At 44.9% G+C, this 26,039-nt stretch overlaps 1 protein-coding gene across 1 annotated transcript; it reads left to right on the top strand.

Moving 5' to 3' along the window:
* Window positions 1-712: 712 nt before the first annotated feature.
* On the top strand, window positions 713-26,039 carry LPAR4 (lysophosphatidic acid receptor 4). The gene is made up of 2 exons (XM_054995725.1): window positions 713-1,011; window positions 24,591-26,039. The coding sequence occupies exon 2, from the start codon at window positions 24,724-24,726 to the stop codon at window positions 25,771-25,773; it is 1,050 nt and encodes a 349-aa protein (XP_054851700.1). The 5' UTR covers window positions 713-1,011; window positions 24,591-24,723; the 3' UTR covers window positions 25,774-26,039.

Consider the following 26,039-nt stretch of genomic DNA (forward strand, 5'->3'; position numbering starts at 1 on the left):
CTGTAGAAGAGCAAGATTTGGGTCCAGCAGCACCTTAAAGACCAACTAGATTTTCAGGGTACGAACTTTTCAGAGCCAGGCTAAGAAAGGGAGTTTGACTCTCAAAACTGAATACCCTGGAAATCTAGTTTCAGGTGGGTAGCTGTGTTGGTCAGCAGTAGAATAGCAAGATCCGAGTCCAATAGCACCTTAAACACCAATTAGATTTCCAGGATATGACCTTTCGAGAGTCAAAGCTCCCTTGGTCAGATACCAGATACCTGACAAAGGGAGCTTCGACTCTCCAAAGCTCACACTTTGGAAATCTAGATGATCTTCAAGGTGCTGTTGGCCCTGGATCTTACTTTGGAAATCTAGTTCCAGGTAGGTAGCCCTGATGGTCTGCAACAGAACAGGATTTGAGTCCGGTAGCTCCTTAGAGACCCGCACAGTTTTCAGGGTCTGAGCTTCCCTTCCCAAATTTCCCTTTTTAGATCCCTCAAATCCTAGGAATCTGGTGGGTCTTTCAGGTGCCCCAAATCTTGCAATTCCAGGCGGGGGAGCCTTCACCCTCCCGGGGCTGGCCTCTTGCCAGGCAGACTTGCCAGCGGCAGCCATTGGCGACCAAAGGGGGCCCAAAGGAGTGGGCGGGCTCCGGCGCCTCCTGGTCCAATCGCGAGCGTCCCCTCCGGAGCCCCCTCCCCAGCCCTCCGCCTCCCTGCCTGCCTGCCTGCCAGCCCCAACTCGGCTCGGGCGCTGCGAGCGGGAGGCGAGCGGGCTGAGCCGGAGGCGCAAGAGAAGAGGCTTCGCCTTGGCCGCTCTGCAAACAAAGGCGCCGAGCCGGGCAGCGCTGCGGAGGGGCGGCCGCCGCTGGACCCTTGCAAAGTGGGCCGAGGCGAGCGAACCCCGGGGGTGGCCTCACAACGAAATGGGTCGGAGCTCCGGAATGCCGAGCCGGGAGCGTTTAACTCGGCTCGCTTAGCTGGCTGCCTGCGGGGCTGATCCCGCCCGGAAAGACTCGCCTCTGTTTGGGTAAGTCGAGCGCTCGGCTCAGCCTAAGAGTTGCCAGCTCCAGGCTGGGAAATTCCTGGAGATTTGGGAGGGCAGGTCTGGGGAGTGGAGGACCTCAGCAGGGCAGAATGCCGTCGAGTCCAGCCTCCCAAGCAGCCATTTTCTCCAGGGGGACTGACCCCTATCGTCTAGAGAGCAGTTGGAAGGCTGGAAGGTCTCCAGGTCCCACCTGGAGATTGGCAACCCTATCCGTTGCCAGCGCCCCAAACTCGCTCCCATTCGCTTTCAGTTTTCGTTGGAGTGTGTGTAGATCTCTCGAAAACAGAAGTTTGAGCAGGATTGCAAGTATGATCTATTGCAAGGATCACCCATTGCAAGGAGTAGGGCAACTGCAGGCGCCTGGGAGTGCGTGTGCGTTTCGCCCTGCAATCTTTTCTGTCTCCAAGAGGAAAGCCCGGTTGGCTCTGAGTCTCCAAGTAATAAAGGGTCTGTCTGTGGCCTCCACGCCGATCTCCCTAGAGGCAGCAAAACGAAACTCTCTTTGGAAAAGTCGCTTTCAACACCCAGGTTCCTACAGGGCTGCTTCGTTAGAATAAAATCTTTCCTGGGGCGTTTGGTCGTTATGAGACGCCCCATCGTTTCCTTGCAGTTAATGGGCAATTCAAATCGTTTCCCATATCGTGAATTTTATGGAAATCTGACACACAGCCCCTCTCGTTTTCTACTTTTCACAGAGCCAAACGAGTCGTGGAAACTGGCCACAGACGCATACGGTTGCCTGGTGCCCCGACCCCTCCCCTCCCCGGCTGAAGCGCTAGATAATTTATTGGTTAATTAAAATATTTCTCCCCCTTTCCCACCTTCAAACCCTGGCTCAAGGCAGTTTCCAAATGCATGAGTGAATGCAACCCACACAATTAGTTTAGCTCCATGGTCCTGGAAGAAAAGGCCATTCTGAGCTGTGAAATTTTGCATCTCAGATAATTTCTATTATTGCAGACTCTTTGTGTTTTAAAGAATGCAAACCCAACTTTATGATGAAATTATGCTTGTTCTTGAAGAAACAAGGGAATTATTCATTTAGGGAATTTGTACACCACCCCTCCAGGGACCTGCTTAAGCTGTGTTTCACTGACGGGTTTACACAAAAGCAGATATCCTGTGGGAAATGAATGCTAAATACAGCATTGGTGTAATCTGAATGCTAAATACAGCTTTTGTGTAATCTTTATGATCAGATAAAATGTAAACTGGAGAAGGAGTAATGATATACATAGCTTTAATCTTTTGTTCATTTCCAAGGAAGCAGTTTAAACACATGCTTTATTTTTCTATTGCTATAATTCTGATAATTAACTTGTGAAGCAGTAGTATCCTTGTATTTTAAAAAGGGAGGCTGTTGGTGAGAACAATTAATCTAAGGTCAGTTCACATCAAGAGGTGAGATTCGAACTGGGGGTTGTTTAGTAGCTCATTTTCTAGCCAATATGTTAAACTTGATGTAAAATAATTTTGCTGATGTAATAAACAAGCCTGAAAAAATGCTTAACTTTGGCAGGACCAGGCTCACAAGTTGTGGTCCCTGTTGTTGCTTGTGTATGTATTTGGAAAGTGTCATCAGATCACATCAGTGGCTTGTTACAAAGAGACCGGAGCTAGAGAAGACAAGTCTCAGTTCCCAAGGCGCTTACAATCTAATAGAAGTCAACGGGGCCTACAACACAGTGAGGAAGAGAGAGAGTATGGGAGTGTGGGCTACATGTAGTTAGCACAGTTACAGTAGGGAATGAAGTTTTGGGGGACAAACCAAACAGCGTGCAGAAAATATGACTTTAAAGGTCATATTAAAGGGATCTCAGATGATCCGCTAATGAGTTAGGCACCAGAGACTTCACCACTATGTTGTATTGGATTGCTGCTAACTTTGTGAACTTGTATCTATTTACCCTATGACATTGTTTATGGGAATGTTTGTGATATTGGCTGTACTAATTTCACACTGTGTAATCCCGCCTTGAGTCTCTATGAGAAAGGCGAACTCTAAATGACACAAATAAATATATAGTTAATAAATAACAGTGATAAAACGGCGGAGGTGGTGCGGGATCAGGTGAACGGTCCAACTAGTCCAGCATCCTTCTTTCTAACTGTGACCAGAAAGATATGACAGGGATGCCCCCAAGCAGGCAGTGCTAGCCAGAGCCCTTTTCCTGTTGACCCTAATTCCTGACAATCAGAGCTGTTCTCATTCTCAACCATTCAACTATCACTCGTAACAGCCCCATGACAGAGCTCTTCTGTATCGATCTGTCCAACCCTCCTTTCAAATCTTTCCAAGCCAGTGGTGGTGGAAAGTGCTGCCAAGTCACAGCGGACTTATGGCCACCCTGTTGGGGTGTTCATGGCAAGACACTAACAGAGTTGGTTTGCCATTGCTTGCCTCTGTCTTTGGAAGTCTCCCATCCAATTACTATCCAACAGTTACCCTGCTTAGTTTCCGAGATTTAACAATATATAGAGGGCAACCTCCGGGAAGCAAGTGGTTTCCGAGATCTGACAAGATCAGACTTCCATGGGCTAGCTAAGTCAGTGCAAGTATTATCTAAGCTAGGGGTGGGCAAATTGCGGCCCGTGGGCCACATGCGGCCCGCTACAGAGTTTTTTGTGGCCCGCCAAGACTGTCAGAAAAATCCACCTTGAACCGAGATTTCCTTCCCATGCGCGACCGTGCGCAATCTCACTCCTGATTTCAAAAAAATTGTAGAAAAGTGTGATAGGGTACATTTGTCTCATTAAACTGATTCTAAAATTAAATGTGCTTGCAGCTATAGATGATATGAAATTAGCACAATAAATAAATTGAATAAAACTACCACTATTTTATTTAATTTATATTTATTGATTTTTATGATACAATTTATACCTTTTCTGAAATGCAAAGTTAACTAATGAATGCAATCATTTTAAAAGGTGTGGCCCTCTGCTAACCTCCGCTCCCACAAAGTGGCCCCCGAGCCAAAACAATTGCCCACCCCTGATCTAAGCCAGTAGCCATCATCATGTGTCTTGTGGCTATGAGTTCCACGAGTCAATTACCTGCTTGCATGAGGAAGCATACACCTTTTTGTCGGTCTTGAGTCAATTGAATTGTCCATCAGTTTCATAGAGTTCCAGTGTTACTATGGAAAAGAAAGCAAAGATTCTCTCTATCTGTTTTATCAATACGATGGCCATTTTCACACTGCTTACCTTCTCTCGGAACGACCCGGAACATCGCGCAAAAAACGCGGAAGATAGCATTTTCTCGCGCGAGATTTGTGTGACGTCACGCAAATCTTGCGTGAGAAAACGCAATCTTCCGTGTTTTTTCCACGATGTTCCGGGTCGTTCCAAGAGAAGGTAAGCAGTGTGAAAACGGCCCATGTGTAATTTTGTTGGCTTCTCCTGTATCACCCCTTTTTATCATCTTTTTTTCTAAATGATCCCTTTCCTCTTCGGGTCTGTGCTCCTACACCAACATAATTTTCGTTTACCTTTTGTGCCTTTTAAAAGTATTAACAGCATCCTGAAGAACAACATTTAATACCCAATTATAATGGTAAATATTTTTTTAAAATGTAGCTGCAATTAAGACTCTGTTTCAGGATGGTTTCAGCATTGTTATGTTGTGTTTTTTTGTTTTTGAAAAGTTTTTATTTGCATTGTGTATAAATACAATGCATGGTAAAAACTACAGGATGGGGAAGTTCAGAGTTCAAAATCTGCTAAGGATATCCTCTTGCCCGGGCTTTCTTTATCACCCTTCTCCTCTTACTATCAGTCAGAGAGTTGCAGTAAACCACAGAGAAGCTCACAGGTCTGCTCTGAAAGTCTTCAAAGTTGACAAAAAGCTCTCCCCCCCAGTAAGAAAGTTCAGAAGCCAGAGTGATTTCTGGATCTAGTTTTGCTGTTGTTAGCACCTAAAATGAAGGTGAGGTTAGGTCAACACGTTCGCCTTTCAGGAGGAGGAGGAGAAGGAGGCACTCACGTTGGGATGGGGGCAATTCCAATACAAAGGAAAAAGAATTTTTATGGATACCCACGGTTATCAGCAGTGACCGTGGGTTTTCCTAGAAAACTAGGAATTAGAAATTTTCCAGACTATTTCCCAGTGCCCTAAATTGAGCATGTGAAATTTCAGAAGTACTATACTAATATCATCTACCAGTAGTAACAAATACTTGAACTGAAATGCTTGATTGAGGGAAAACATCAAGTACAGTTTGTTATTAGATGCAATCCTAAACAGGAATATTCGGAAGGAAGTCCCATTTTATTCAGTGGGGCTGAATACCCCTGCATTCAGACCAATGCAAAGATTAATCTGGGAATTATTTTTATTGCAATGATACTTCTAAATTGTAGTTCCTGACGTTTCACCAGCAGCTGTGGCTGGCATCTTCAGAGGTGTAGCACCAAAAGACAGAGATCTCTCAGTGTCACAGTCATCCTCTTACAGGATGACTCAGCCCAAACCCACCTTCCTGAGTAGATATAAATTACCTGCCAACATCTTTTCCACACTGTGACACTGAGAGATCTCTGTCTTTTGGTGCTACACCTCTGAAGATGCCAGCCACAGCTGCTGGCGAAACATCAGGAACTACAATGCCAAGACCACGGCAATGCAGCCCGGAAAACCCACAACAACCATCGTTTTCCGGCTGTGAAAGCCTTCAACAATACATCGATACTTCTAAACATTTAAAGTTACCCTGCCCTTCCCTTCCACTAATCAATAATATAGACATGAACTCTCACATAATTCTTAGTCATAGTCACTTGAAAAACATTAAGTACAACTTTGCCAAGCTTATGTAATACTGAATTGGCAATGGCATCCGTTCATTGTTATTAATTTTATGGAACAATGAATCTTCAGAAAGGGAACATTTTTCATAGAAAAATAAAGCGCTGGAAAGTTTTCTGCCCCAGACCTCTGGTTACCTGTGAACGGTGAAAAGAAATGCATGTTAGAATGGTGTGTCTTGCAGTCCTTTCTGGCGGAAGGCAGAGTTCCCTGATGATACCTAATGTTATTACTGTAAATTTAAAGGGATTAACAGTGAAATCTTATGCAGTTACACCATTCTAAGCCCGTTGACTTCACCAGATTTAGAAAGATCCAACTCTGTTTGCGTACTACAATTAGCGCCGTGGCACTAGGTATCTACACTGTAGCCCTGAATTCTCCTTTCAAGGAATGTAGCTTGTCTCAGGCTATTGTTAGCAACATTAATTTGCATGGTTTCCTTTGTAAGTTCTGGCATCAGATGGTTTGTGAAGCTATTTAAATGGCTGCTTGGTTACAGGACATCAATACCAGCCGTATTTCAAATGGATATTTGCAGGCCAATCTTGTATGCTCTTAAGACTGCCGTCTTAGAGCACTCCCGGTGGCTGTGTAGAATAGACCAGTCAGAAGGCCAACCCCCTGTGTGGCTGTGGGGAGCTGGGGATGAAAGATGTTTGCCTGCATGCAGCTGAAAACAGTTGAGATTTGGGAAGATCTGTGCTTGGATTTTCCAAGAGTCTTGTAAAACTCAGTGTCTGTTTTCCAGCCTCTCCGCTTGAATAGAGGCCACGTAGGAAGGGCAGACATCACATTTTTGCAATATGGGGGTACCCGTTCCCTGCCCCACCCCGTAAATCACAGTGAGTAGGTGACAGTTTTCAGTAATGAAACCCCAAAGGCGCAAACCTTCTCCCCATATGGCCACGATCTAAATCGAAGTGTTAATTTGACTAGCAGAGATGTGTAATCTCTTCTCGTTTCACCCGTGGTAAGTTCACGGCAGAGGGGAGAGTTGGCCCAGCAGTGTTCTGGCGCACTGCACCTCATAGCCCCCTCTGCTGTGCCACAACTGCAAACAATCTTGCTTATGCAATCTCTCATAGGCCTCTAAACAATCAAAGTTCAGGGGTTTCCCAAAACCAAGGGATGACTCTCAACTGGAATTGCACAGAGGAAGGAGCGGGGCTGGGAATTTTCCAAGTCAAAGTGAGGAATCAGAAGTTCTAAGATTAGAAAGGGGAAAGGGGGGGCCTAAAAGGTGAGATATATTGATGATCAGAATTGAGGTACTGTTTCATATTCACATGAAGAACTCTCCTGTTACGCAGTACATGATATTTTTTAACCATGCTGCTTCTTGAAGTTCTGCCAGATTTGAAGGCTAATTATGGCAAAGTGGGGTCGTTATTCATCCATTTAATTTTAGAGTCGGCCTCTGTCCTTCAAGGTATTAAAGGTAGTTGTGAGGTTTCTGCCATTTGCAGATCTGTGCTATCAATCAGTATTGGGACCAGGTCCTATTTAATTTGTTCATAAACGATTTGGAATTGGGGGTGAGCGGCGGAGTGGCCAAGTTTGCAGACAATGCCAAATTATCCTATATGGTGAAACCAAGGAAGGTTTTGAAGATCTCCAGGAGGATCTCTAAACTGGATGAGAGGCCAACAACGTGGCAAATGAAGTTCAGTGTAGGTAGTGGATTTTATATTGGCCACTCTCCAGTCCTCCAGTACAGAGGCGGATGTTAGAGACATGTTCAATATCTTAGTTTGAAGATCAGCAGTTTCACTTTTGAGTTCTTTAAGAAGTCTAGGATAGGTACCATCTGGTCCTAGTGATTTGTTCTTGACCCCCATCAGTGGTATACTGAGGTCCTTTAAATCATGGAAACGCCCTCACAGACCATGTAATATGCAACTGGAGTTAACAGTTTCATGTATGCTGTAGAACATGGAGTCATGCATTGGTTCTCAATTCCCTGCACAATTAGAGAGGAATCCGGGTGGCTCACACTTGGCCACACAGAGACCAGAATTCTCTCGAGAGCTAAGCGATCCAGGAGAGCCGGTGCTGTCCATCTGTTCCCACAGCCCCACCTCCTTAAAAATTCCCTGTCATGGACCGCTCTGCTGTGGCCTACCTGAATATCTGGGTGTCTTGCAGTGAAATCCTAAACAGATTTTCACTGTTGGACTTCGATCCAGAGGAGTTAGCCGTGTTAGTCTGTAGTAGCAAAATAGTAAAGAATCCAGTAGCATCTTTAAGACAAACCAACTTTATAGTAGCATAAGCTTTTGAGAACCATAGTTCTCTTCATCAGATGCATCTGATGAAGAGAGCTGTGGTTCTCGAAAGCTTATGCTACTATAAAGTTGGTTAGCCTTAAAGGTGCTGCTGGACTCTTTACTATTTTGGCTTCCTAGCTGAGCTGCAGATACCATCCCACCTACTTTCTCTGCTCACTGCTACCCATGGATTCTCTGACTCAAGTCAGCACTCACTTGGTGAGCATGCATCATATATGCCATGCGCTGTAACTCCCTGTGATGACTTTGTGCCTTGCTTCACACAATCATTTTCATGTTGCCATGGAGTTACAGTAAGGGTAGAGTGACTCACACCCTGCCGCAGTAGAAATGAGATGTGGCTGTTGGCCATGATGCTTTATGGGCACACAGTAATGTCAATCTAGGCATCGGCATCTCTATGGGGAAAGCCCTACCTGCTCTGCTTTGGAACATGGAGAAGGGACATTCCAAAATACTCTGTATGTCAAAGCTTGGAATCCTCAGAATCCCAATAAAGGAAAGACTGAAATCATTATTTACAAGGTGATCAATCCAAGTCTACGGATGGGATTTGGTGGATCCATTCTGCTGACAGTGACGATTTCCTAACTGCGAGGACCCTGGTGTTTGAAGAGTCTCACGTCCAACAGGGGAAGGCCCCTTGGGGAGGGGGAAGGAATTCCACTGTTAGTGGAATTATGTTTCGGGTTCAACACCAAATGTAGAAGAGAGGTAATGGGCCTGCCTTCCCACCACGTTCTGAGATACTTGAATGGTCATTTTCATGTGAAGAGTTACTTCCATTTAATAGCCACTCAACATTCCTGTTTGTTTTCAACTTACAGTTGGTCTTGGCAGCAACAAAGAGCAAAGAGACAACAGGTGTGCGTTTGTGAGGGATGGCATCAGCAGTTACTAATGGGATCTCTTAAGCATGGATGAGGGGGTATGAAGATAGCAAGTTTAGTCTCCGTCCTAACGGCTGACTGCAGTGCCGTCATAAATCAACTTAAGCAGGAACCTCTTTGGCTCCCTCTGGCTGCCGCTGGTGTTCTCCCTCTTGCCAAGCGCGGAGTGCATTCAGGGCAGCAAGGGGAGCGTGCTGGCGGCAGCCAGAGAGAGTCGAGCAGACAACACTCCACCCCCCCCCCCCGGTCCTAGGGAAGCGGTGGAGCATGTGCGACATTCAGTCAGTCCCCGGGCATGAGCTAGTGGCTGGGGCTGCTGCGAGTGCTCCTGACTGGGGCAGGAGGAAGAGGGAGCACTGGGCACTACCACTGCATGGTGAGGCGGGCATGCGGGGGACTGGCTGCTTGCTTCCTGGGCTGCCCTCCTCAATATGATCCTTGAGCGGTGGGAGGGATTCTCTCCCTTTTCTCCCTGGTGGATAATCGCATTTTGAGCAGTTGTTCTTTCTCACTACACTTCCCATGGAAACTTGTGGGAAACGGGCATGTGAAGAACACGTGTCAGGTGTCTCGTGTAGTTTCCCTCTTAAGATATTGACCTGTGCAGGATTTGGGGGAGCAGCAGAAATTAAGAGTATAGTTAATAGGGTTCCCTTCCACTTCTACAGTTTTATGCTTTCCCCTCAGATAAATATTTTCTGTTTATTAACCGCTCAGTGTACAAAGCAACTGTTATTCTCTAATTAATGCATTTTCTTACATTGCTGTCTTGATGCATTTGTGCTCCTGAGCTTTGGATTACAAAATCACAAGGGATGGGAAACAGCAATTTGGGGGTTCCTGTTTTTGTCTCCTTGTTACTGAGTATTTAGCCAGTTTGGCCATCTATCTTAAAGCAGATCCACTGTCCCCAAAGCTAGCGACAGGCGTATGCACTCTACTGTTTTAATTTCCTCTTGCAAGGTATGTCCCTTTTGCGACACTTGCAAGCAGTTGTTTGCTACTTATTTATCTATTTGCTTCATTTATACCCCCTCTAATTGGCACCAGAACATGTAACAGTCATTTACTGAACTGTATTTTTTTAAATTTAAAGAGTGTAAGTCTGTAGGCACAGTTTGTACTTTTTAATAGAAATTACATATACATATACAGAGAGAGAGAGAGAGAGCGTCCTGGTTCTGAGCAATGATAAATATAATCATTGTTCTTATTTATTATTTTATTTTTATTTACTTCATTTATTCCCTGCCTTTCTCCCTTATGAGGACCCGGAGTGGCTCACATCATTCCTCTCTCCACCGTTTTACCTTCACAGCAACCCTGTGAGGTAGGTTAGGCTGAGTGAGACCAATTAGCCCACGGTCACCCAGTGAGCTTCCCCAGCAGTGGTGATTCAAACTTGGTTCTCTCAGATCCTACCTAATCTGACGCTCCAACCATTACACCACACTGGTTCACACAGCCTTGATAGAGCTGTCCTAAGTCCCTTTTAAGCCCACTGACTTCTATCTTCTATGTTATTTAATGAAGAGGAAACAACCAGGTGCAAGGTGGAAGAGTTTATTAAGGTTTTTTGATAACCATATATTGACTTGGAATCAAAAAACCTTAATAAACTCTACCACCTTGCACTTGGTTGTTTCTTCTTCTGTCTACTGCTTTTGCACTATGTTGTTTAATGTCAGTCTTAGAATTGCTTATGCTCTGTTTCAGCATTTCTTCAACTCTGTTGGATTTCTGCTGGTTTTAAATCTTTGCTAATTTGTATTTATATATCCTATGGCACTGTTTATAGAAATGTCCTTGATAGTTACTGTACTAATCTTCCACTATGTAATCCACCTTGAGTCTCAGTGAGAAATAAATATATAAATGACATAAATAAAATAAATAAATAAGAATGGATTTAGAGGGCTTTTTTCTGGGAAAAGAGGTGTTGGCTCTCAGTGGTGGAACTCAGGACCGCACAATGACGTCACTTTGGGTTAGCTGGAACAGGGTGGTGGTGTTAAAGTTTAAATCGCCCTTGGGGAAAATGGTCACATGGCCAGTGGCTCCGCCCCCTGATCTCCAGACAGAGGAGAGTTCAGATGGCCCTCCGCGCTGCAGCAGCATGGAGGGCAATCTCAACTCCCCTCTGTCTGGAGATCAGAGGGCGGGGCCACCGGCCATGTGACCATTTTCAAGAGGTGCCGGAACTCCGTTCCACTGCATTCCAACTGAAAAAAAGCCCTGAGTGTAACTATGCTTCAGATGCCACTATAATTGTACTAGAAAATACTGAGAATTGTGTACATGGAACACTTCGGGAAATTTCTACATAATACATAAGGCTGTGGATCCTAAACACGTTTTCTGGAAAGGAAGCCCAAATGAATAAAATGGGATTTACTTCTGAGTAGATTTTTGTAGGCTTGCTCCCAAATTTACTAAATTTAGTACATAAGGCAACTTTGCTGGACCAGACCTGTATTCCAGTACTAAGTTCGCTACAGTGATTGAAACACGTTAGGGCTTTGATGACTCTATTAGATTAATAAACAGCCTGCCCACTTCACAGCCTTCTTTTCACCTGTTTAGGTGGCATCCTGAATTTCTTGGCAATATCTGGTTCTGCAAGGCACTTCCTATATTCATAATACCCATTTTGCACAGCCGGTTCAGTGGAGATTTAGCCCTTGCTGCTTTGACATCCCTTTTATTTTGTAAGTTGTCATTGCATTTCCAGCATTTGAAAATGTCACTCAAGTCTACATGTTTCCCTATAGCAGAAGCTTCTCTAGAACTTTTTTTATGGCTTTGATTTTAACAAGAGGGTTGTAGATGGCATCTTCTCGGTCAGCCCTTGCCTTTGCAGGTATCAGTGATAGAGGACATGTTTTGCATGCAGAAGGTGCCAGATTCAGTCCTTGGCATTGCCATCTAAAAGAATCACAATGTAAGTGAGAGCAAGACTTCTCTGCGCCCAAGAACTCTGGAGAGCAGCTGCCAGTCAGAGTAGACAATACTGCACTTGATACACTGAAAGGTCTGACTTAGTATAAGGCAGCTTTGTAGTAATAGAAAGTAGTGATGATCTCTTTGAAGCACTCAGACCAATTGAGTCGTTGAACAAGAACTTCCTCCCTAATAAATGGGTTTTGTATTTCTCCTTAATAATTACACAGCTCTTTCCCTAAGTGCTTCATCTTCTCAATCATTCTTATAAAAAAGCCAAAGTTCATAATATTTATTTGGAAAGTATCTCGGAAGCGAGGTACTGGAAAATGTAAAGGATGTCTCTCTAAACGAAGAATTGCTGCCTGTAGGCTTGCAATGTAAGAGCATATTTACACTAAAAACAATTACTGCTTTTATATTAGGTTAACTACCATGACTGCCCCCAAAGACTCTTGGAAATGGGAGTTTGATGAGGATGCTAAAGACCATCTGTTAGACGGTCTTTGCTCCAGTCACCAAACTGCACTGCCCAGAGTTCCCTGGGGAAATGGAATGGATGTTAAATGGGTTTGCCTCTGTAGTGTAGATGCCCCCTAAAAAGAAGGAAAGAACAAAAAATGATTTGGCATTATTATCCCACATCCTCCAAATGGAGGAGTGGAGTTTGAAACATTCCAGCCCACATAAGGTCTCCCATCTGTGCTGAGAAATAAAACCAGATCTTTTCTCATAAGATTAGCACATTTAATTATATATAACAATAATAATATTCATAATAGCACTAGCTCTCAAATGGGTTTTATAGTAGGGTTGTCAATCCCCCGCTGGGAGTGGGGGATCCCCTGCTCTCACCCTCCACCCCTCCACCCTCACTTACCTGGCTAGTGGGGGGAAAGGCAGGGAAGCACACCTCCTGAGGTGTGCTCCCGGGCGGCGCAGCATGCTCCTGCACTCTGCAACGGTCCAATTTGGGTCAAATTGGGCCGCTGTGGATCACAGGAGCACTCCAGGGCCCGTCATGGCACCATGGCAGCGCTCTCATGCTCCACAGCAGCCTGATTCGGGTCAAATTGTGCTCAGTTCGGCTCCTTGCGCTCTCAGAGGCAGCATGTGGCCTGCACGATGATAACACTTCCTGGAAATGACACCTTCATGCAGGCCAGGAGTGCGCGCGCAAGGGCAGGAGGAAGACAAGTGCCAGGTCACCCACCTCCCACCCAGAGGGTAAGTGGACCTGGCAATCCTATTTTACAGTGAGTGGAGTGGATCCAGTCTTCGGCTGGAGGAATGTCTGATACTCATAATTGCACTAGCTCTGTAATAGGTTCTATAGTGAGCGGGGTGGATCCAGTCATGGGCTGGAGGAGTTTTCTAAAGGGAAGGCAGCATGATATATAAACTGATCTTGTCAGATCTTGGAAGCTAAGCAGGGTTGGTGCTTGGATGGGAGGCAGACCACCAACGAAGGCTGCGGAGGAAGCCGCTGCCAGGCCGCCTCACTCGCCTTGAAAGCCCCTTGCGGGGATCTCTAGAAGGCATTTGTGTTTTGATGGTACACATATAAATAATGGGGCATCCTCCAACTTAAATGGCTCTCCCATTGAAAGATGGATACTTAGGCCAGAGGAAGGCTTCAGACTTCCTTTGGTAGAGTGGTAGGATACTGGTAGGATCCACACCTGTGTTGGATATGGATCAAGGGGCCCTAGGTTCAAACCCCCTCTTCTGTCATTAAGCTGATGGAGGTGATCCTGACCTGGTCACTCTCTCAGCTTTACCTACCTAACAGGACTGTTGTGGAAATTAAATGAGTGAGGTATGCAAGCCAACGTTGGAGGAAGAGTGGGATAAAAATGTAATGAAATTCAGAGTGTACTACTGGCTCATTTATGTTATCTCAGCTCTGGGTCAAAGGCAAAGCTTTCCAAATGCCTGGGAGTGGCTCTATTTTAACTCATTGGTAAATGTGAACCATGGAATTCTGACACTCAGAGCAGAACTACAAGTGACAAAAGGCACAGGTTGGACACTTGTCAGCTTCCCTCAAGTTTTGATGGGAAATGTAGGCAGCTTGGCGGAATGTTGGACAAGTGACAGATGAAAAGTGCATTGGACAGCAGTCAGAGAGCCAAGCTGCAAGACCAGGATGCCTACATTTCCCATCAAAACTTGAGGGAAGCTGACAAGTGTCCAATCCGTGCCTTTTGTCACTTGTGGTTCTGCTCAGAAACACCAATTGTACAAGTAAATAGAAATTGTGCCTGATAGCTGTTTATCTTACAGGTTTTTTTAATGAATGGGCATGATGCAATATAGAATTTCATTTACATTTGAATCCATTCATTTCCGGCATAGCACCTCATTTTCTTCTGGATTGTGGTTGATCTGTTTTTCATTATAAATACTTCAATTCCTAAAAATTGATACTGGAGCAGCCAGATTTATGCTGGAAATTTTGGTTTATGCTGGAAATTTTGGTTGAGCTTTGCACAGCCCTGCATTTGGGGGGAAATGTTTGCATGGTAAGAAATGTGTAAATTGGACTGTATGCAGCTGTTGTTTACTGGGGCTGGTGCGGGCAGCCATTTCTGTTAGTGCCCGGAGTGCTGTATACCTAGCACTGTTTTACAGTTTTAACTGGCTGGGATTCTCAGAAAGTTGGATTCAATATCCAATACCAATGACTATTTCCATAGTGAGATCATAGAAACGTATAATGCACGCAACTTTGGCTATCCCTCCACAGCCATAACCCTTTTTTAGATTCCTTTTCGGTTATAGATGCAAACAAGGGCTCTGGACAAGAAAAAATCTCAGGCGCCTGATTACCCAGGTGGTTAAAAAATGTTGATCCAGGCTTGTAGGACTTTTTTGTTGTTGCTGCAACCCTGTTTAAAGCACATGGCATAATATAACTGATGGCTTTGAATTCTACTGTCTCTTTCGGTGTGTGCAATAAACAGGAACACACACACACCCAATCCAGAATACTATTTCTTAGAGCTATAGTCTTCAGCTTTTCAATGCTTGGACCCACTGAAATGAGTCATATGACATCAGTCACATGACAGGAAGAGGAGTCAGAGTTGTAACTTTACTGGATGGGGCACATGTTACACTGGCCTTCCTTTGCCTTATCTCAGGTGGACAGCTGTGTTGGTGTGAACAGCAATATTCTAGTCCAGTAGGACCTTAAAGACCAACAACATTTTCTGAGTATAAGCTTTTGAGAGTCAAAACTCTCTTCCTCAGATACAAAGGCATATCTGATGAAGTGAGCTTTGATTCTGAAAAGCTTATACCCTGAAAATCTTGTTGGTTTTCAAGGTGCTATTGGACTTGAATCTTGCTGTTTGCCTAATCAGATTTTTCTGAGTCGCGGTTTTCTGTTGATTGGCACAAAAGGAAAACAAAAAGTGATATTTATTCCAGAAGGAATAATTTATAAATGCTCCCCCCACCAGTGAACTTAGAGTAACATAGTGTCATTCAAACTTGTTTGTGGGAGAAATCTAAGGTTGATTTGTCAACAATAAAAGCAAGTCTTTGAGTGCCAGCTTTTAAAACATGCATTTCTCTGCCTCTGAATACACAGTCTGAGAAAGCCCAAAGCCAGGACTGTGGGTGTAGCTCGGTATGCTTTATATAACAAACACACATATTGATTCAACTAGGCACACGGAAACCGGGGCTTTGAGTCTGCCTCAATGCACGCACTCATAATCATAACCCTGAATTTAGATACACAGCTAGCTGTGCTGAGAGCCATTTCAAAACCAGGACTCTGGAGAAAGGGGTTTATGCAAAGGGTAGATGGGGGTTGTTTATTGTATTTGTGCCATGTTCTTTGGCCCCAAATTGGCTCCCAAATCAACTTGCATCAATTTTAAACCAATATATGGTTATCAATTAAAATACAGTCTAGGAAAAAAGTGTTTGGGGAGGAAGTCCTCAGTGAGGTGTGGGTCATCTTGGCCCAATGCTGTTTCCTCATCTCCCTCTAGAATCACAGCTGAGAGGAGGAGGCTCGGAGCTGGACCTAGGTTGGAAGATATTTCCATTGGTGTTAATATCCTCTTCCCAAGATAGAGCTGCCAACTCTTTGAGTTGGGAAATTTTTGGAGATTTGAGGGCAGAGCCTGGGAAGGGCAGAGTTTGGGGAAGAGGAGGACCCCAGGGGGGTGTAAAGCCATAGAGCCCACCCTCCGAAGCAGCCCTGAAGTAGCATGAGGTGCCGCAGTTTGTAGCATGCTATCTCCCCCACCCCACACACACACACCTTGCACATTGCAATTTTGCTTGTAGAAAATGAAGGCATTCATATTTGCAAATGTCTTCAATATATTAAACAGTACAATTTCAATTGGTAACTAATTTATACCTAATGCATTTTATGTTATAAAAGCAGTAAAATAGGGTTAGGGTTGCCAGATGTTTTTTTAAAAAAAATACTGGACACACTTAATAAAAATTTATCGACCCCTCAGCACCACCCATGCACACGCAATATGGGAAGTTTACTGACAGGACTCTCTATGAATACGTATATTCTTACTGAAAGAGGGGCACTCTAAAGGTCAAAATATTTAAGATAGCTTCGTAGCATGTTTCGAAGGCTTGTCTTGGATTTTCCAAAGAGAGCACTGCAAACATAAATAGTGTGTGTGTGCACGCACACCTCCAAAAATATTTCTTTGTGTGTCAGAAAATCCCCCCTTTTTTCAACTCGATCCTCTTTCTACTAAACTGTTTCTCTTCTTCATGCTTTGTCCCAAATCTGTAATCAAAATTATTGCAATACAGACTGGAATAAAAGGGACTTGGAAATAATTCTTGACAAATTATGCCAGACTCTGATGGTGTATGTGGCATATCCCTTATACAACTGCATCTTGACCCAGGTATATAACACCTAACGCAGTTCCAAACATTCTGTCATATAGAGATCTTCCATACTGCAATTCCCCCCACCCCCTTTTTAAATGCTTTTTCCTTTTATTTGAAAAAAATGCAATATTATTATGGAAACTTTTTGAAAAAGGCAGATTGATTACATACAGTGTTGTCCAAACAAAATAATGTCCAAGTGCCATAATTATTTCCTTGAGAGAAAGTAAGTTAGGAGCAGCCCATAGTGCTGCTTTTACAAATCCTCTCCAATCAAGGAGAAAAACTGGTTGTCATTGACTCAATTTGCATTATAAAGAGGGCGAGAGACAGAGCAAAATATGTATACAGGGAGAAGGGTTTCAAAATGCCATCCTTTATTCACACACATTGCCCACCCTTTGCTAGCTTACTACCTCCCCAACTGTTGCAGGGTGACTTGGTAGCTAAATTCTGGGGCACAGAGTAGCTCTCTAATACATAAATCCTGGAGGGACATGCAGGATGGAATTGGAAGCTCTTCCCCCAGGCAACTCTCCTTCCCTCCTCCTTTGTCCCAGATAGGTGCTGCTCAGGGCTTTTTTTCTGGGAAAAGCGGTGATGGAACTCAGGACCACTTTGGGTCAGCTGGAACAAGGGGGGAGTTTTTTAAAGTTTAAATCGCCCTCGGCTAAAATGGTCACAGGGCCGGTGGTTCCGCCCCCTGATCTCCAGACAGAGGGGAGTTTAGATTGCCCTCCATGCCAGTGTCGCAGAGGGCAATCTAAACTCCCCTCTGTCTGGAGATCAGGGGGCGGAACCACCGGCCCTGTGACCATTTTCAAGTGGTGCTGTTGCACTGCATTCAAGCTGGAAAAAAGCCCTGGTGCTGCTAATGCTTTCTGCCCAAAGGGAGTTTCCCCCCACCTCAGTCTGACTTTAGCAAAGAAGGGAGAGGAAAGCCCTGCTCTTATTGGCAACGCCAATTTCTGTCTTTGTTCCTTTTATGATTGCTGCTTTTTCTGCTGAGCCAAGCGTCTGGGATTTTTTTCTTTTTTCGGCCAGAAGTGGGATGGGAGGATTGGAGTGGGAGAAGACACACTGGCTCAGTCTTGTGCTCGCTTCTAGGCATAGAGCAGAGAAGAGACAGAAGCAAGGATGTGTGTGTGTTATGTGCCGCCAAGTCGCCTCCGACCTATGGCGACCCTATGAAGGAAGGATCTCCAAAATGTCCCGTCATTAACAGACTTGCTCAGATCCTGCAAACTGGAGGACGTGGCTTCTTTTATTGAGTCCAGACATCTCGTTTTAGGTCCAGCAGGGATGAGAGAGGGACAAATAATTAAGCTCTCAAGCACCAGAAACCTCGATCCTTTGGTGAAGAGTGGAGGCTTGCATTGGTTGCTGCTCTTGCTGTGGTTGTAGATAGGAGATCTCCAGGCTACGGGCAATTGATACACTTGCAGAACTGAGTGAATGGATTTTCTCCTAAGGACACTTTCCTGGGAGTAAGCCCCATTGAATACCAGGGGGTTTACTTCTTAGTAGACCTGCTTAGGGTTGCTCCCTGACTCACATGCTTCCTAACACACAGCAGCAAGCAGCCTGCTTTCACTTGCAAGTACAGGGAAGGGGAAGGGAGGGGGCTCAGAGCCCTGCTCTCCTTTGGGCCTCAACAGATTTGCTATTGCTGCTGCTAAAATGCCACAAATGGTGGGGCAGGCCACATTGGGGGTGGAGTATAGGGTTGCCGGATGGGGTGTTGCTCTTGTATGCCCCCATGACCACAGCGGCTGGAGAGTGAGTGAGTGTGTGTGAATTGCAGAGCCAGGAGCTGCATGCCCCAAGCAAGCAAGGAAACGTGGCAAAAGGAGACGAAGGAACAAGTACCCGGTTTCCCTTCTCCACCTCCCCTGCTCCAGGTAGGCACTTCCACCTGCTCTGCTGAGGACACTGCCTGTACTACGCTGCTGCTCTTATTGTCCTCCACCACCTCGAGTAAGCTCATCCCCCCCGGGGGGGGGGGGTCCCAGAGCAGCAACAGCAGCCAGAGCACCATCAGGGCAGGGGCGGGGACAGGACAGCCCCTCCTGGCCCTGGCATAGGTAATTCTTCCTGCCTCCACTTGCCTTGGGTATGCCGTTAGCTCATGAAGGAAGGAGGCAAGCATCACAGCAGCCACCTGTACTGCATGCGGTCATGGTGTTAATGGTGCGTGAGAGCATGCTTACATGCTTCCCAATGGCCAGTACAAAGGAGCAGGCTGCAGACTTGCTGCTCTTGCAGGCAGGGTTGGGGGGCAGGGACAGAGGTGGAGCCCAAGGCCAGCTCCTCTCTGCTTCTGCTGGGTGGGCCCATGAGCAGTCTTTGTGAACCACATGGACCCAGCAGATCCGCTGTTTTTTTCCTGCCTGCTGCCAGCGGCTACTGAAATGCAGGACATTTATATGTCTGGTATTTTGTCAGGTTTTTTTCCTGGACAGTCCATGGAAATACCAGATTGTCCAGTTCAATACGAGACAGCTGGCAACCCTAGTTAGGGTTGATAGATTTCACTTCACCTCCAAATTTCTGTATTTTTTCCCCCCAGCAAACAAAAACAAGGAAAACACTCGGTAGCTTTCCATGGCTTCAAAATGTTCAGAAATTTTATATCTCTGTGAACATCCCTAAACACGACCCCAGTGTCCCTGTCCCACTTTCTTCAATCTCAGTCTCACCAGGAACATTTTTTTTAAAAGCATTTGGATGAAATTCTGTTAGGCTCCAGTCCTAAGCATAGTTGTATGGAATTAAGAACCTAAGAGGAGCCTGCTGGATCCGTCCAGTGGCCCATCTAATTTTTCTTCTCCTCACTGTTCTTTGGAGCTGGCCCTAAGGTTTTGTGTACATGTTCAGCGATGGTCTTTTGGAACATGTCATCCGGAGAAACATTTGCATGTATTAAAATAACTGGTGTTTTATTTCTAACACCTTCTCTTATTTACGAGCTGATGCCTCTGTAGAGTTCCTTTCTATACTGCAGTGAGTTCTGGTTCTTGCTTTCTTGGCAAGGTGACTGGTTCCATTAGGCATGAATTTAAGTGTTAGAAGGAGGACTGGTGGCCAGAGAGATCAAACAGAGAATACTAATAGAACAGGCATTACTTGCACAGAGATACCTTTGCTTCTTTTGTGCTATGAGAGACCTTGGAACAATGGCTTTAATTTCGGTTGTCACACCAAAACAAATAGAAGCCAGATAAGACAACTTCCTGACTGAATAGGTGCAAATAGGGGTTTTTTTTGGCCAGGTATAGCATTAAAAATGTATCGAAACTCTGCTAATAGGCCTGGTATATCTCCTTATATGGGAAGATTGACAGCTACCTTATTGTTGCCAAGGCCAGTTGTATGTGATCTGCTTTTGAATGTAAAGGATCCATGTTAGACTTATATCAGGGCCTTAGTTATATTTCTCAGGACACAACATGAATTGTAAATTGTAGAAATGAAATCTCAGAACTGAGTCTGTCAGGTAACAAAACTGTGAAAACCAGCAATGAGGGAGTCAGACTGGGGAAGACCTGGATTCAAATTCCCTGTCAAGCATAAAGCTGATTTTAGAGCATCACTCTTGTCAATTTAGCCTACCTCCCAGGTAGGGTTGCCAGGCCCCTTGAATCCCCTGACGTGCTTGATGATGTCACTTCTGGGAACTGATGCCATAACACGGGTCAAAGGGCAGCTCGGGAGCGCTCCCGCACTCAGCAAAGGGCTGAATTCCCCTCCCCCGCCATGGGCTCGATTTGGCCTGAAACAGGCCCGTTGTGGGGTGCAGGAGCACACTGCGGCGGGGTGCTAGGGCATGCCACACCACCCAGGGGCATGCTGCGCTGCCGGGGGGGGCGCCACTGGGGGTGTGCCCCTCCCCTGCTGCCCAGGTAAGAGGGGGTGGGGGAAGGAGGTGGGAGCAGGGGATCCCCCGCTCCCGGCGGAGGAATGGCAAGCCTATTCCCAGGGTTGTTAGGGGGATAAAAGAGGGTGGGAATTATGTTTGCCACTCTCAGCTCCTGGGGGAAGGATGGGTGAAAATATAACATGTAACAAGGCATCTTGAGTCCATCACAGGGGAAGGGCGGTTTATAAATTATTTAAACAAATACATCTAAGGTGCTTTTGATAGGGAGCATATGTAGCCTGAATGAATCATGCAGATTTCTGTATCTGTGTATGGAGAGGTAAATGTGGGGAGGCCCCTGTGCTGAGAGGTAAATAGACACAATGGAACCTGCCACAATTATAATATATAGAATTCTGCAAAGTCAAGGACATCTGGTTTTGCAAAGAAATCTTAATTTACTCCCCACTCACCCAAATTTGGGAATCCAAGTTAAGAGCAAAACAAGCGCTGAAGAGAACAACCAGGATCATTACCTCAGACAATCCTGTACATTTTTTTACACATATTGGATTTGGGGTATATTTCCATCCCAAAACAAATTCACCCACATATCTAGGGGTAAAAATGTCCCATAAAGATGTTTGTTTGTTTGTGAATTTCATGAAGGACTGTATCTCTCCAGATAACCTAAAAGCAAGACAACGATATTGTAAGAGGCAGGGCTTTTTTTCAGGGGGAACGCGGGGGAACGGAGTTCCGGCACCTCTTGAAAATACTCGGCAATAGTGCTTGAAAATAATATGATTTCAAAGAATCCCATGTGTTTCTTCCTCATTTCCCTCTTGAGAGTTCCACCACCTCTTTTCCCAGAAAAAAAACCCTGGTAAGAGGAAAAGGTTCTAGAGCCACTTTTCTTTGAAATCTATGAAAAAAAGTTCAATTAGGGATAGCTAATTCTCACCAAGTGTAGTAAGAAGGTTGAGTTCAAGGACTTTTCCTATTAGGAAAGGATGAAGAGGATAGGGCATTTCAGTTTAGAGAGAAGAGGGATATGATAGACATTTACAAAATTATACATAGGGGTGATGGTGTGGAGAATGTAGATAGAGAAAAATTTTGTTTCTCTTTCTAAGGTAAAGCACCAAGTCATTACTGACCCATGGGGGGGACATCGCATCACAACATTTTCTTGGCAGACTTTTTGTTACGGGGTGGTTTGCCATTGCCTTCCCCAGTCATCTACACTTTAACCCCAGGAAACTGGGTACTCATATTACCAACCTTGGAAGGATGGAAGGCTGAGTCAACCTTGAGCCGGTTACCTGAATCTGGCTTCCACCAGGATCGAATTCAGGTCATGAGCAGAGCTTGGGCTGCAGTACTGCAGTTTACCACTCTGCGCCACGGGGCGCATATGGATAGAGAGAATTTTTGTTTCCCTTTCTAATAATGCTACAATTCCCAGGCACCCCATTAAGTTGAAGGGCAGTAGATTCAGGATGGACAAAAGGAAGCACTTGTCCACTCAACAACAAACTCAGTTGTGGAAATCACTGCCAATGAATGTAGTGATGGCTTTAAAGGAGGGGTTAGATTCATAGGTCTATCAATTACTATGGGCTATGTCCACAGGTGGCTATATCACAAGTAGCTATATGTCCCTAGTAAACCTCTGAATACCAGAGCTAATGGGCAACACCAGGGAAAGCCTTGGTCTTTATTCCCTGTTTCGTGGTCCTTCAGGGACTCAGTTGCATGAAACAAAATGCTTGATTAGATGGACCACTGGCCTGACCAAGGAAGTCTTGTGTTCTTAATAGTAACAACCATTTATCCATAGCAATGAGTGAATTCCGTGGAATTGAGACTTGTTTGTAAGTAACAGTCCCTAAGTTCGGCTTGCATGCCACAATTCTGCATTACTTCTAGCTTGTTCATCCATCTGTTCTGAACTCTTGGGGGAGAGGGGGGTTTCAGTGTAGTCAATAATTAAATCAGTTCTTTCGTGACTCCATGTACAGTTCAATGGAGGCGTTCCAGAATATTGGGTTTGTGGAGGGTTTCTTTTTATTTCTCTTTTCTTCATTTGTTTCCGCTTTTGCTTTCATGTTGGCATTGAGTCCACGAATGGTTTTCAGAGAGCCCTTGTGTCCTGAATCGCCAAATGCTTTGCAATTTAAATGGGCTTTAGAAATGGGCTGCTTTCTTATGCTGCTCCCGGCTAATAGATGCATGTGTGAAATCCTCTCTGCTGCTTTACGTACCAGGTCAGATGTTAGATCACATATTACACAGGGAACGAGCAGCTAGAATGCTTTTTTCCCACGTGCTGCAGATGTTTGCCTTCTTTAGCCGTGCCACACCGGCTCTTCAACTGTTTCCCCACATGTCCTTACACGTATTCAATCTCCGCGTTACTTCCCTACGCACAGTAGTGTGTTGTAGCGTCCAGAGTGTCAGACTAGGATTTGGGAGACCCAGGTTCAAATCCCCACTCTGCCACGGAAAGTCGCTCGCTCTCAGTCTAACCTATCTCACAGGCATATCGTTGGGATAAAATGGACTGCTGTGGATCCCCATTGAGAGGCAAATAATAGTACAGTCTAAAACGAGAGGTACGCTTTTCTTAGTCCGTTGGTATCACTGGGCTTAGCTGAGTGTAACCCTGCTCAGAATGGCCGTGTAAAATACCGAAATAAATTCTCTTGATAGAACGAGTTGGTGGCCTGTAAGACATGGTGGGATTCATGTGTAATATGGTATGTGAAGCAATAGCAAGGATTTGATGGGGAAAACCTTTAGCTAGAAGCTTGGAGCAGGCGTCAGCAACTGATTGGGAAATCCTTCCCTTGATCAAAATCTCTCCAGAATACTATAAGCTCTTAAGGCTTGAGAAGACCAAGTTCTTATCTCCTTTTATCTCTCTGACTCTCAGCTGTGCGCAACATTCTGGAGGCATTAAGCAGGCTGAAACCTCATCAGGTTAACTTTTTTTTTTTGCTAGGGTGTCTTTAATTCAGAAATTCGTATTTTCCTCCATACCTAGGATTTCCCTCAAGTATGCAGAAAGCTGTACTCAAGAGTTTTGGGAAGATCAAAAGTGTGATGATAGTTCCAGCAACTTCCTTTTTGCTGGGCTCTTATTTATTTTAAAGCATTTCTGTGTCAACTTTCCACCCAAACAGGGTCCCCAAGGCAGCAAGATGTGTGAGATTCCTTCACACTGCAAGGAATGCAAGCTAAGATGAAGTTGTGGGATGTGCCTATGCGTCTGGCTGATCGGTTTGTTTCTGGATCTGCCCAGAGTCTGATCAAACCAGCCACGTGCGGGGAGTTCTGTGTTCTGAGGTCTTAGCAATCTTGGAACCTCCATTTTTGATTGGTATATTTTGTACCCAGAAAAGTTGGGAGTCTATGATCTGTCTGAATTCTGCAGATTAAGCACCTATGCATAGTTTTGATTATTTTGCACAATTTCTTTTGCTGGTCGTGGGAAGGGGCTGTACACAACACTGAGCCCTCTAGGGTTTTTTTGTACTCTTCTGGTATTTATTCAGCTGCATCTGAGATTTAACAGGGTGTTGCCCGCAGAGATTCAAGGGTAATCTTTGGGTTAATGAGCATGGAAAACTCCCTGCTTGAAAGTGGAGGTTTTTCAGGAACTTGAAGACTCTGTTCTGTGTCTTTTCTCCTCAGATTTTTCAGAATATGCAGGACCCTCCTCCTTGGAAAACAAAACCAGAAGAGGATGCAAAATGACACAAGTTGGATATTCATTTGTAAAACAAATTATGTAGGCTCTGTTGTCTTTGAATCAGCTTTTACATGACAAGAATATTTCTAAACTGACTGCTTTTTCCTTTTTTGCTTGTTTGCAGGATAAAAACGCAAACATCCTGACTATGTGGCAACAGACATTCAGGCCATCTCAGTGGCACACACTTCTTAAGGAGAACAGAAATCCCTGACTTATATTGCATGGAATTGGACTTTGGATAGAGCAGAGCTGGAATGGGAAATCACAGCGACAACCATACCTGTGTGACAGATGATTCATTCAAGTACAACCTCTATGGCGCTGTCTACAGTGTGGTGTTCATCCTTGGCTTGATCACCAACTGTGCCTCTTTGTTCATGTTCTGCTTTCGCATAAAAATGCGGAACGAAACGACCATTTTCATGACCAACCTGGCGGTCTCGGATTTGCTCTTTGTCTTCACACTCCCGTTCAAAATCTTCTACAACTTCAACAGGCACTGGCCTTTTGGAGACACTTTGTGCAAGATTTCAGGGACCGCCTTCCTGACCAACATCTATGGGAGCATGCTGTTCCTCACCTGCATCAGCGTTGACCGCTTCCTTGCTATCGTCTACCCATTTCGATCTCGTACCATTCGGACACGAAAAAACTCAGCCATTGTGTGTGCAGGTGTCTGGATTCTGGTCCTCAGTGGAGGAATATCAGCATCTTTGTTTTCCACCACTAACGTCAACAATGCAAGTACGACGTGTTTCGAAGGTTTTTCCAAACGCATATGGAAGACCTACTTATCCAAGATTACAATATTTATTGAAGTGGTTGGCTTCATTATTCCCTTGATGCTCAACCTCACCTGTGCATCTTTGGTGCTGAGGACTCTGCGGAAACCTGACACCCTCTCCCAGATCGGCACAAACAAAGAGAAAGTACTCAAGATGATCGTGGTGCACGTGGCTGTCTTCATAGTCTGTTTTGTACCCTACAATTCCATCCTTTTTTTGTACGCTCTCGTACGTTCTCAGGCCATCGCTAACTGCTCCTTGGAGAGATTTGCAAGGACCTTGTACCCGATCACATTGTGTGTTGCCACCCTGAATTGCTGTTTTGACCCTTTTATCTACTACTTCACTTCAGAATCTTTTCAGAAGTCTTTCTATATCACTTCGGACCTCAAAAGCGATTCTCTTTGCAAGACTGAAACTGCACTAACAACCCAGGTCATCCCGCCAGCGATACGGGAGGAGATGAGTGTTCAGGCCATTAGAAATGGGAGAGATCTGATGTCTGAATCCCACTTTTGATACTGGAGCTTTCAACATCAGATGTGTGCTGAGAACTGGGTTTCAGAGAGAGCTCCATGTCTAGGAAAAGGATGCTCATTCCAAACCAGGAAAGATGGGAACGACACAGGAAATGTTAAAAAAAAAAAAGAAAGAACAGCAAACTGGATGTTCTAACTACCTTGTGAAAACAGATCATCATATGTTAACTCAAATAACATTACCTATATGTATCATCCGTATGCTTTTGAAGCTAAGAAATAATAAAATATGTCACCTTTTCTTGA

This window comes from Eublepharis macularius, chromosome 13 (assembly GCF_028583425.1).
Source record: "Eublepharis macularius isolate TG4126 chromosome 13, MPM_Emac_v1.0, whole genome shotgun sequence".
NCBI classification, from domain to species: Eukaryota; Metazoa; Chordata; class Lepidosauria; order Squamata; family Eublepharidae; genus Eublepharis; species Eublepharis macularius.